General features: G+C 40.8%; 1 protein-coding gene across 2 annotated transcripts in view; it reads left to right on the plus strand.

The window, feature by feature from the left end:
* Positions 1 to 13,025, plus strand: part of MTA1-like (metastasis associated 1-like) — a 94,039-nt gene that overhangs the window by 54,833 nt on the left and 26,181 nt on the right. For both annotated transcript variants that reach the window (XM_080270546.1, XM_080270545.1), the window contains exons 4-6: positions 7,137 to 7,480; positions 9,160 to 9,277; positions 12,446 to 12,648. In XM_080270546.1, coding sequence (XP_080126672.1) covers positions 7,137 to 7,480; positions 9,160 to 9,277; positions 12,446 to 12,648 — 665 coding nt within the window. The remainder of the gene's footprint in view (positions 1 to 7,136; positions 7,481 to 9,159; positions 9,278 to 12,445; positions 12,649 to 13,025) is intronic.

A 13,025-nucleotide genomic window follows, 5' to 3' on the forward strand; every position in this document is an offset into this window, starting at 1 on the left:
GGGTTTGTGTTGAGAGATGCTGTGTTTTGATAGTAGTTTTTATTTGTTTTTTGCTCTGGTGCGGTTTATATGGACGAGCAAACCCATCGACTGCAAGCAAGCGTCTCGCCAGTGTCCGATCAGGGTCCCTCCACACGGCGAGGTGCTGGGAACATGGAGGGGACATAACCCTTAAGAATATGAGCTGTGTAGTGCAGATATGTATGAGTAGTAGTCTCAGACCGAACTTTGACTACCTGGTGTATGTGGTTGAGTTCCCCGCCTGGGAGTGTTGCAAAGCTAACTATCGTACCTTAGCCTCACTACACTCCTTTGGTAGTACCTCCCAGGAAGATGGTAACCTGCCACTTACTACTTTGTGTGTGTGTGTGTGTGTGTGTGTGTGAGAGAGAGAGAGAGAGAGAGAGAGAGAGAGAGAGAGAGAGCGGACTGACGTGGAGATGGATAGGGGGTGATTTGAGGACAGAGCGACATGAAGGCGATTTGTTTGTGGCCACACCTTACGGGATTACGGCGCCAATAGATAGATAGATAGATAGAGGTAAACATAATCCCACATAGTTAAAAATATAAGTGCATTTGGTATTGAAACCTTTGATCTTGTAATGCGTAATGGTGTTAGTGTTGAAAGCCTTATTACTTTGTCTGTATTGTCACGCTTCTCTCTCTCTCTCTCCCTCCATTCTCATCCCCTCCCCCCTGCTACCTACACCCCTCTCCTTTTCCATTCTCCCCTCCCCTCTCTCCCTCTGTCTTCCCTCCCCTTTCCCCCTATCTTCCCTCCCCTTTCCCCCTATCTTCCCTCCCCTTTCCCCCTCTCTTTCCTCACCCTATCCCCCCCTCTTCCCTCTGTCATTCCTCTCTCTCCCCTCCCCTTCCCTCTCTTCCTCAGTCTACCTTCCTCTCTCCCTCTCCTCTCTCTCCCTTCTCCCCCCGTCCCCTCTCTCCATCACATTTCTGTCCCATTTTTCTCCCCTCTCACTTCACCCTTCCTATCACCCCCCCCCCTCTCTCTCTCTCTCGTCCACACAACCTTTGTACAGAACAGGAAGTGCTATCATGTCTTTTTTTTCTTTCTTTTTCACTACTAGATTTGCAGTAGATGTATGAGCAAGCCAAAGCCACATTAATTCGATAAACCCATTATTATTATTATTATTATTATTATTATTACTATTCTACTACTACTACTACTGTTACCACGACTACTACTACTACTACTACTGCTACCACGACTACTACTACTACTACTACTACTACCACGACTACTACTACTACTGCTACCACTACTACTATTATTATTATTATTATTATTATTTGAGTTACTGGTTGTGCAAACGTCCCACAGCTTAGACGAAAATTTGACGTCACAATATAAGAGCGGTTAATAGATAAATCAATAGATGGATGAACTGTCCCCCCTTTACCCCCACCCCCCCAAAAAAAAATGAACGAAAAAAACACGAAACCCTGAAGTAGGAAAAACTGCAACTGTACAAAAAAAAAACAAGCTGTCAGTACAGGTCAGTTCAGTGAGTGGGACGCAGGGACGAGAAAGAAAAAAAACGAAAAAAAAAAAAAAATTTACACATTGAGCGAAAGGCAGCGGATCCGACGGACGAAAACCCGAAAGAAATAAACAAAAACATGATTTACACATTGAGCGAAAGGCAGTGGAGCCGACAGAGACGAAAACCCTTAAGAAAAATGAATAAAAATAAACCGTGAGGCATGATTTACACGTTGAACGAAAAGCAATGGACCCGACAGACTAAAACCTGAAAGGAAAAAATAAAAAATAAATAAACCGTGAAACATACCCGTTGAGCGAAAGGCAATGGATCCGACAGACGAAAACCCGAAGGAAAGAAAAAAAAAACGTGAGGCATGATTTACACATTGAGCGAGAAAGTAATGGATCCGACAGACACGAAAACCCGAGAGGAAAATAAGAAATGAAAATGAAAAAATAAATGACAAAATAAACTGAAACACGAAAGAGAAATAAAGAATGAAAATATTAAAGTAAAAATAAAGTGAAATATGATTTACACATTGAGCGAAAAGCAGTATTGATCCTCATCCTGATCTTTTTCCCGCCTAATTATGAGGGTAAGGAGAGAGAGAGAGAAAGTGTGATTGTACAACCTTAGCACAAGTCTGTCCAGTTGTGTGTGTGTGAGAGAAAGAGAGAGAGAGAGAGAGTAGTATCCAGTTAGAGAGAGAGAGAGAGATTGTAGTATCCAGTTGAGAGATTGTAGAAACTAACCACGCATCTGTCAAGTTACGTGGGCCATGTACACATCTACCCACCATTCAAGCCCCCGGAATCCTGTCAAAGCCAAAATGTTAGCGCTCCCCACACCCGCCGACTGAGCCATTTCTACACCATACAGGACAGGGAGGCGCAATATATGGACCATCTTATATAAACAACGAGGAACTGGCGAATGAAAATTATAGATATGACCGTACCCCCTCTCCCTTTCAGTCTCACGCTTCCCCTCCCCCCTTTCAGTCTCTAGGCAATTTTGTTCAGCGTATTTTTTCCTCTTTCAGTCTCTAGGCAATTTTGTTCAGCGTATTTTTTTCCGTTTGCAGAGTCTAGGCAATTTTGTTCCGTATTTTTTTCCCTTTGCTGTCTCTAGGCAATTTTGTTCAGCGTATTTTTTTCCCTTGTCTCAAGGGAATTTAGCTCAGCGTACATTTTTCCCTTGTTGTCTCTAGGTAATTTTGTTCAACGTATTTTTTTCCCCTTGCTGTCTCTAGGTAATTTTGTTCAGCGTATTTTTTCCCTTGCTGTCTCTAGGCAATTTTGTTCAGCGTATTTTTTCCCTTGCTATCTCTAGGCAGTTTTGTTCAGCGTAGTTTCTCTCTCTCTCTCTCTCTCTCTCTCTCGACAATATTATTCAGTGGAGTTTTTTTTTTTTTTTCTAACGAGTAATTAGTAGTTGAAACAGACTGGACTGATTTTCCACAAGACAACGGACATGTCAGAAAAACACCCATGCTAGTATTACCATCACACCAGTCCTGAATGAGAAAGCATGTATTCAGTATGGACGGTGGGGATTAGCGCCTGAACGGTGACATGGGAAGTGTGTGGTAGGTAGGACGACTCCCGGGCTTCACGGAACAGGCTATGAGGTCTATACCCAGTCGGCGGGGAGAAATGTTACTTTATATTTTTTTCTTATCAGTGTATCGTGTCGTTTTAGCAGGAACGTACAGGGGTCCGGGATTAGGGTTTTCTTCCTTCTCCCCCTCAGATAAATAAATAAATAAATAAAGTATAAACAGCGGCTAGTGACGGTGAGTGAAAACTGTATAGTCCCCCCAAACAAAAGAGCATCGCGAGGGGGACAGGGAAGCGACGCCTGGTGACAACAAACGTTATCTTGTAGCTTCCACCACCACCACCCCCAGATCAATACCCGCGCTTTTTTCCCGCCAATCAGTTTTCCCGCGCCTTTTTTCAGTAAGCGGCCCGTTTTATATAATAGTCCTGTTTCGGATTGTTATTCCCTTGATGATGATTTTTTTATTTCGTTTAGTCCTAGATCAATGCCTTTTTTTTTTTTTTTTTTTTTTTTTTTTTTTTTCCCAACTGGCAATCTTTCCCCTCGCCTTTTATTTATTTGTTCGCCAGGGACGTACCGTATATAGGCCTAATAGTCCTGTTTCATGCTCTTAATGTCGTCACTTCAATTACGCTTTTTCGTTTTCAGTTCTAGATCAGTACCCGTTTTTTTTTTTTTTTTTTTTTTTTTTTTTTTTTTTTTTACCAATCTTTTCCAGCGCTTTTTGATACATAAAAATAAATGCGGTAAAGTGGGTCAACAGGAGGAATGCACATGTGCTAATTTTGGATGGAAGAGGAAATATATCTAGTTCATCTGATGCTTATACCCCGTGGACTGCAGGCTGAAGTTGCTTGTATGTCCACCATCGTCGTCTCGGGGACATTTGTATAACTGGGCAGATCCACCTCCCGGTCACATATGGGTGTTGGTGTTACCACGTGAAGGCGTCCCCCTCCCGCACCAAGCGAATCCTGTAGATCTCTTATAGCAATTCTTGTTACCAGCAGACGGTTTTACACAATTCAGGAAAGTCGCCTCGTACTGAAGTGGTTAAAGTTGAATTAATTAGTGCTGACCCCATTTAGCAACATCGTTTGTTGATTACTTACGGTATATTCCCGTTATTATTATTATTATTATTTACAACAACAACTGCTGCTGGTGCTAGTAGTAGTAGTAGTTAATCCTAGTGGTGTTGTAACTATTATTGTTAGTCATTTCTGCTCTCTTTGGAATGTACATCTGGGTGCAGTGTTGCTGTTCTGAACTCAACTGTTTTCACACAACTGGTAATTTTTCAAACTCCTATTACCAGTAGTTGCTGTGGCTAGGCTGGGTGCGCTCTCTCTCTCTCTCTCTCTCTCTCTCTCTCTCTCTCTCTCATTGCTGTATGTATGTATTTTATATGATGTATGTATGTATATATGTATACAATTGTGTATGCATGTATTGTCAGTGTCGTATCGGTTGATTGAAAATAATCCCTTTATTTTACTAATTTCTGCCCTCAAAAGAAAATCCAAATTCAAATAGGAATACAGATGCTAACAGTTATCAGCCTCCATTGCATATCATATTGCTGACATCCTGTGGCCAGTGCTATAGCACCACATACTGCCTACATAACCTCATACTTCCTGCATAACCCCACATACTGCATACACAACTCATATTGCCTACATAACACCACATGTTTCATACATAAGACCACATATCACCCACATACCACCCACATACCACCCACATACTGCCACACAGTACCACATATCCCCACCTATCACCCACGCATCCCCAGCCATGGCGTTTACATATCACACTCGCCATTTACATAGCCCTCTCTTTAGCAAGGCACTGCTCATCACACCCTTCCATATGCTTCTCTTTAAAAATGTGGGTTTTGAAATATTTAAAGCACACGGCACTTGAAATAAAAGGGAAAGATGTAGTCCATGCCTGTAGCCTTATTTTACTCTCTCTCTCTCTCTAATATTTAAAGCTCATCAGCACTTGAAATAAAAGGGAAAAGTATAGTCCATGCCTGTAGCCTTATTTTACTCTCTCTCTCTCTCTCTCTCTCTCTAGTATTTAAAGCACACCGGCACTTGAAATAAAAGGGAAAGATATAGTCCATGCCTCAGTTCCTCTATTTTACTCTCTCTCTCTCTCTCTCTCTCTCTCTCTCTCTCTTTCAGGGCATATATATAATTGGTTTCTTTTATTCTTTTCCTTTTTTTTTTGCTATGATCATCCCAGTAGAGGGCATGGTGTTATTATTTTTTGTTATTATTATTATTGTTGGTGTGTTTGTGGTTGGTTGTTATTATTATTATTATTATTATTATTAACAATACAGTAATTCAATCAAGCTAATGCAGTAGAGCGTTTTATAATAACTGGCCGTAATTATTTATCATGAATATTAGTTTTATTGTGCACGTCCCTTTGTGAACTGAATGGAAAGGCTGGTTAATTGTTTTGTTATTTACACGTTCACCAATAATATCGGTTTTAGTTCGCTGCGATGTAGAGTTTGGAGGGGCCGGTTTTTGCTCATCTCCGTTTTTTGTTTGTCCGTTTTTTTGTTTATGTGTCCGTTTTTTTGTTCATGTGTCCGTTTTTCGTTCATCCATTTTGGGAGTTTTATGTAGTAGGTTGGTATTGGTGAGTTGATGCCTGGTGGTGAAGTGAGTTAAGGTGCTCTTTGTGTGTGGCCTAAGAGGGATTGTTTAAGGAGTCTATCTATCTATCTATTGCCAGACACCACAGTCCCGTAAGGGGTGGCCATTTGACTCTGAGTTATTTGTTTTATGGGGAGGGGCATTAATCCTCCACCAACCCACTTGTTGACACGTAGGGAACACGTATGGTTTGGTTATGTGGTTACCACCCAGCGTTGTAAATGGTTTCTTGGCTTACAGGAAACCATTTGGCTTGTCACTCAATGTAAATCCACCTGTAAAGGAAAGAAAAGCATTAAGAAGTGACAGGAAAGATGGGAGAAATAGGAAGAGAGGAGGGCAGGCACAGAAAAAGAATGATAAAGGCTAAGGAAGAAGTAGGCAGCTCTACATCAAGTGAGTGGATGGTTGGGTTATATTGTTGACCTCCAGGCTTTCAAACGCATGTGTCCAGGCATCTCAGAGTGAATGGATATTGAATTTGGGTCTCAGTTATCTTGTTTATATTTTTTCTTGGAGGGAACAATCTTGTGGTCTCCTAGCCGTTGGTCCCTTCTTCCTGACAAAAAAAAAAAAAAAAAAAAAAAAAAAAAAAAAAGGATGCCAGATGGTCTAGTGTTTTTTTACCTAGAGGATTTAAATCCCTGGAGTGATTGTATAGGAAACTGGTCATTCAGTTTAAATATTGAAATTGAGTACAGTACTGTAGTCTGTTCCCGAGCCCAAACACACTATAGAACAAAAAGGATTAGATGAATAATACTGTATATCTCTAAGGATTTTGCTTTATCTCACATAACTGAAGTGTGATGTTTATTTCTTTGCTGCACTTAAATAAAGAATGCTGGTTTTTGCATTGCCTTACACATTTAAAAGAGTTTTTCTCTGGCTTTACATCTCTTAAAGAGTATTGTTTAGGATAATGTGGACTGTGGTGTGGGGTAATATGTTGATGACACTAACTCTATAATAAATAGTGTTATTGTGGATAGAGATCAAGAGCAGGTGCCTTTTATATTTCTGAGGATGTTAATTAGACAGCATAGTATTGATGAAGCAGGTAATATCTTGCTGTCACTCTTATCACCAATAACAAGAAAACTATGGTATTTTTCTCTGTTATTCATTCCTACATTTCCTTTACTCCTAGTACAAGGAACTCAGAAGTAAAGAACAAGCGAAGATTTTCACAGTTAAATCTTACTACCATCATAGATTTTTTTTTTCTAACACCCTCTAGCAACTTCTGGGAGGTAATCAGCGGGTTTTATCACTTGCTTTGGCTTCCAGTCCATAGAAAACATTAGCTGTATCATGACCAACCTCAGTATGATGAAGCTTGGCATTTAATTCTTATATTTTCTTCTCTTTGCAGGTGCCTTAGATGAGGACGACAGTGATGGCGAAGAAAGCACTACAGGGGAAGTTGCGGGTGGAGGGGCGGGAGCTGGGGCGGGGACAGGGACGGGAGCGGTAGCGGGGCAGGGATCCGGGGCGGGAGCGGGAGCAGGGGCGGGTGCGGGGACGGGGATACCTGGCCCTGTTGTAGTTACCCCCACCGGTGAGACCCTGAGTACACAGGAGCGGCACCAACTCAGACACCGGGAGCTCTTCTTGTCACGCCAGATTGAGACTCTCCCGGCTACACACATCCGTGGCAAGTGTACCGTCACACTTCTCAACGAGACAGAGCTCCTCCTTGCCTACCTCAGTAAAGATGTAAGTTGCCCTGTACTGTATTCCATTATTTGTTTAATTTGTTTATTACTGTACTTTTTTTTTCCTATCAGTATTGTGACAGAGTTTCTCCTTCCTTAACTCAGTAATGACTTGTATCCCTGTACTTCATTTGTTATAAATAATGAAGTACAGGAAATGGGAAGTGCTTTTATAAATGAAAAAATGCAGAGGGTTAGGCCTGTAAATTGGAGTCAGGGTTGCAGGACTGAGTGATATGTGAATAAATATTGCTCATTTCACGGACATGCTGTTGATGCGTCTTCCTCTTTCATACTTTCTCTTTCTTTATCTTTCACACCCTACCCTCACCGCATCCTTATTTGGAAGAAAAGAGGTCGGAGGATGAAAATAATGCTACTAAAGATAAAAAATGTCTATTTCAAGATAGGTTGATGAGTGTAAAATTTACTGCCATATAATTAAACCATGAATTGTGAAAAGAAGGGTAAACTTCCTTGAGTTATTTTTTGATGCTTGTGATTGGAACATGTGGCCTGTGTTATAGGTGCTTGCTGTGTTTTCCTTAACTTGAGTTATTTTTTGATGCTTGTGATTAGAACATGTGGCCTGTGTTATAGGTGCTTGCTGTGTTTTCCTTAACTTGAGTTATTTTTTGATGCTTGTGATTAGAACATGTGGCCTGTGTTATAGGTGCTTGCTGTGTATAATGTTGGATGCAGGCTAATCATGCTGTAACTATGGGTGTTCCGTAAGTGTCTATGAAATTTAGGGCTTGTCTTCTCCATCACCATTTATGTTTTAAGAATGTGGTCATCAGTCATATCAGAGTTCAGTATGCAGTAATGAAATTTAGTCATTTCTGCTACAATACATTTTGCTTTCCTAACTGCTGATGGATGAATAACTGGATGTGTTATCCATTTCACATGGCAGTCCTTTGATAGTTCGTTTACTTCAATGCTTTCCAGTTCATTCCATGGATATGGTTATAGATTCAGGATGATGTTAATGGTTAGGTGCAGTCTGGGTCAATGTTTGCATAGTTTTCCACAGTGTCTGCTGCACCCTTAGGGTGTGATATATCACTTTCCTCTGACATCACCTCATCATCAATGTCCCTTATCCCTGCCACCTCATTCATATACTGTACACATTCTTAGTCAGTCTCCCATTCTCTATTTTCTCCACAAGGCCAGACTATCTTAAGGTACTTCTGATGCTTTCCAGCACATCCACCTTGTATGTCTGCCATAACTCCACATGCTTCTCCCACATAACTCATTTCCATTCCTCTCACTCTTGACTTGCATCCTTCCAGCAGTGTCCAAGCTTCACTTCCATAGAGTGGGGATCATGCTCATACTACTGTAATTCACTGCCGTCTTTACACTCTTCCTCGCTACGCCATTAATTCTCACTGCTTTCAGTGTATTGTACAACCTTCCCTGGTGTTTTTTTTTTTTTTTTTTTTTTTTTTTTTTTTTTTTAAACTCCTGTCATTGCTCATCACACTACCTAAATATTTCTAGGTCATCATTGGAAATGCTATAGTTATTGTTCCCCCTTTCATATTTACTCCTGTTTTTTCAACCCTGCCCACCACATCTTTTGTGGGAAAAGGGTCATAATGATGATTTTGATGATGATGATGATGATGGTTGATGATGATGATGATCTTTGCTTTTTCCCACCTCCAGGACACATTCTTCTACTCCCTGGTGTATGACCCACAACAGAAAACTCTACTGGCGGACAAGGGGGAGATCAGAGTGGGATCTAGGTACCAAGCAGACATAACAAATTTATTAAAAGAAGGTGAGTACCATAAGCTTTGCCCATAACTATACTCTTGTTAATTTTAAGTAGGGGTAAATTTCTAACTGTCCATCTTAAAGAGTTGTAACATGAGATTAGCACTTAAATATGGTGGTAGTCACAAAATTCTATAGTACTCTCTGGGGTAAAATTGATCTCTTTCTCTATTTTTTGAATAATGAGTTATAACAATAGATGAGGTGGAGGGATGGAGTTGAGAGGTATATGAGGGAGGGGGGAGTGATTTGAGGAGGGCAGTCAAATGGTGGGTGACAGAGCGACTTGGAGGCGTTTTGTCTGCGGCCACCCTTTGCAGGATTAGGGCGTCAGGCTATAGATATAACAATAGATTACCAGTAGACTATGGTGGTAGTTGTGGAGAAGTTTTATGGCAAGGACGTTGAGTTGTATTATTATCTTAATCTGCCTTTGAACTGCAGGAAGTAAGCTGCAAAATGGCTGAAAATCTCTTACTAGTTGATATGAATGAACTTGATTAATTTCTGTACTTGGCAGTCCAAGTTGTTTGGTACTATAGAAATATATGAAGTAAATCCTCATTGCCATCTGTATACAGTAAAAGTCCTGTAATTCGAATGGCAGGGGACCGAGGGTCCATCAGACTCTTGTATTATTCAGACTATTGGGAGGGACCTTTGAAAACATTAGAAATACTGTATGTACGTGATCCTTAAAAAAACACTCATAATGATATGGGTTATTGTTTTACTCACCAGAAATGCATGGAATTGTAGATGAATAGTTGCAGGCAGGTACATCCAAGCCCAAGGGCAAGTCCATCTCAGATAAATCCTTAGATAAAGCCAGAAAATTCTGAAAAAGGCTCAGAAAAATTTTTAGATATTTTGCCTTGAAAAATTTGTAGTATTGGGATATTTAGATTATTGGTAGTTAGGTTGGAGGATTTTTAATGTATGTGTTATTTGCATTCAGGTCTTATAGATTACCACAAAATTACCAGTTAGAGCTTCATTGCTGCATTTCAAACTGATCTGCCAGTCCATTTCATTTTATTGGTGCTGGAGAGGAATGCTTTCATGTGTGACACTGGTATGACTGGGTGATGGAGCTGCCCAGTTATACATCCCTCCCTCCCTTGCCTCCCAGTATCCTGAGAGGAGGATTGTGGATTGCATGGAATGGGCAGTTTCAGTGCACAGACTACTGGGTTAATGTGTAGATGAGCCTAGGACTACTAGCTGTACAAATTGTACGAAAGAAGTCGAGAAATTTTTGAACGTATTCCAAGTGTATAATGCAGACTGCTTGTAATTTATTGCATTATTAGGTTCTGTGCTGAGCCATCTTGAAGGAAATTTCCATCAGCAGTATTTATTGATTTGATCTTGAACTGTCCCTTCATACTAAAGCCAGGGTGCCTGTTTAACATATCTTGTAGGATGACTGTATTCATCCCTAAGACAATTGCACACTTGTTTTGGTACCTTGTATTTTTTTAAATTTTTGAGTCAACCTCTTCCTTTGGAATCCAGATCACTTTTTGTATTGCTATCTATCTATCTATCTATAGCCCGACGCCCTAATCCCGCAAAGGGTGGCCGCAGACAAAACGCCTCCAAGTCACTCTGTCACCCACCATTTGACTCCCCTCCCCCCAACTCACCCCCCCCCTCCCTCATATACCTCTCAACTCCATCCCTCCACCTCATCCTCGGTCTACCCCTCCCTCTCCCTCCCTCCACCTCACCTACATACACCCTCTTAGTCAGTCTTTCATTCTCCATCCTCTCCACATGTCCAAACCACCTCAGTGTATTTCTCCTAATCTTTTCAACCACATCCACATCTACCCCCTCAGCTTTCCTTCACTTCTTCATTCGTCAACCTATCCCTCCATGTCACTCCACATGCTCCTCTCAAGTAACTCATTTCCACTGCTCTCACTCTTGACTTGTTCCCCTCTTGCAAGGTCCACGCCTCGCTTCCATACGTCAGGGTAGGGATCACAATACCATCATGCAGTGACTTGTTAACTTCCATACTCACCTCCCTATTTCTCATCACTGCTTTCAGTGTGCCAACAACCTTCCTTCCCTGCTGTACCCTATCACGTACTTGCTAATATGGTTAATAATGAATATTCTAATGGCTTTTGATCTTGTTTAACCGTTTTCTAATGTGTACCGATTTGTATCTATTATGTATAATTACATACTGTCAGTGGTACAGGTTGACTATTCTCACTTTACTCTAACTTGACCTAAAATTGCCTTCTCTCCATTGTGGATTTTGAGTAGATTAGTGCTAGAATATTTTACTCGTCTAGATGAAGTTCTGTAGAAAGGCTGGAAGGCAGTAGCATTGTCTTTTTCTACTACTGAGCTACATGAAATGTGCCACAAGAGTCCAGAAACCTGGGCCAAGTCAGAGTGAAAGGACTATAGGTTGGGATACCCTGCCTTTGGATCCTTTGCTTTAGGATCTTAACATCCTAGTATGGATTTGGTGTTACCTTTGCTTGTGTTCAATGCAGTTTAGCTCTCTCACTGTAGTGATGATACAGTCCTTGTATTTGTTTTTGCTACTGTACCCTTATGATTATGTTCAGCTCTGGAATTGTCTCTAGTGAAGGGTTCTCAGCAAATAAGATATAATTCACTGTTGCATTAAAAAAAAATATGCATATGTAAAATAACAACAGCAGTTAGTTTGACTTTTTTCACTCCCTTTTAATTATATCCAGTGGTGAGACAAATACTAGTACAGTATTTTATTTTAATTGTTTATTTATTTTATATCAAATGGTTTGATAAGGTAAACAAGTTTCCCAGCTTGACTGTGTCACCTGTGCTCTCTGTACGGGAGTCGTATTGATCTTTTAATGGAGCCTGAAACACCTGTGCATGTACTGGGATGGGGGAAAGGGGATGACTTGCATTACAGTTCTCTACAGGGTCAAATCAACTGTACCTTTAGTTATGAAACTTACTGATTCTCTCTCTCTCTCTGTCTCTCATTTACTGTTAATTTTAAACTTTGTAGGTTGCAGTAGAGCTTTGAGAAACATCCATACATTGATTTACTTTGGACTTCATATTTTACAGGTAGCAATAGAACTTAAATTTACTGTTGACTTAAAAGCTGAAAATGCACATCACAAAAATGACTTATTTTGCTTTGGTTCAGGTGAGAGTGATGGGCGTAACCTGAGTGAACTGGAGAGTTTGGTGTGGACGCCCAACCATGGCCTCACTGACCGCCAGATAGACCAATTCCTCGTTATGTCCCGGTCAGTGGGGACGTTTGCGCGTGCCCTTGACTGCTCCTCGTCAGTCAAGCAGCCATCACTACACATGAGCGCTGCGGCCGCCTCCCGAGATGTCACGTTGGTGGGTACCAGTTTGTGTGTTTGGGTAGTATTCTCTTGCAGGTAGAGTAATGTTTGAGAAAGTGATAGAATATATGAAGATAAAGTAACCTGGAGGCAGTTCTGTCATGACAATCCTCTGTCTGAGGGTTTCCAGGAGTGAACAAGATACCTGAGATGAAGATAATAATAATATGATAATGATATAATTGATGTTAGTTGTATATGGTGCATATTACTGAATCATTCTGGTTAAATCCATTGACACACTGTATGAATGCTGTGCAAAGAGTCATGATTAAGTTGCCATTTTGTAATACTGTACTCAGGTTTCCAGGTGTCTGTGTAGTAACTCCAGCTCCTATGAAAGCATACACTATTTTAAGCATGTCATACCTC

The sequence above is a fragment of the Coenobita brevimanus genome, chromosome 41 (genome assembly GCF_032717465.1).
Source record: "Coenobita brevimanus isolate Jiangsu-jjx chromosome 41, ASM3271746v2, whole genome shotgun sequence".
In the NCBI taxonomy this organism is placed as follows: Eukaryota; Metazoa; Arthropoda; class Malacostraca; order Decapoda; family Coenobitidae; genus Coenobita; species Coenobita brevimanus.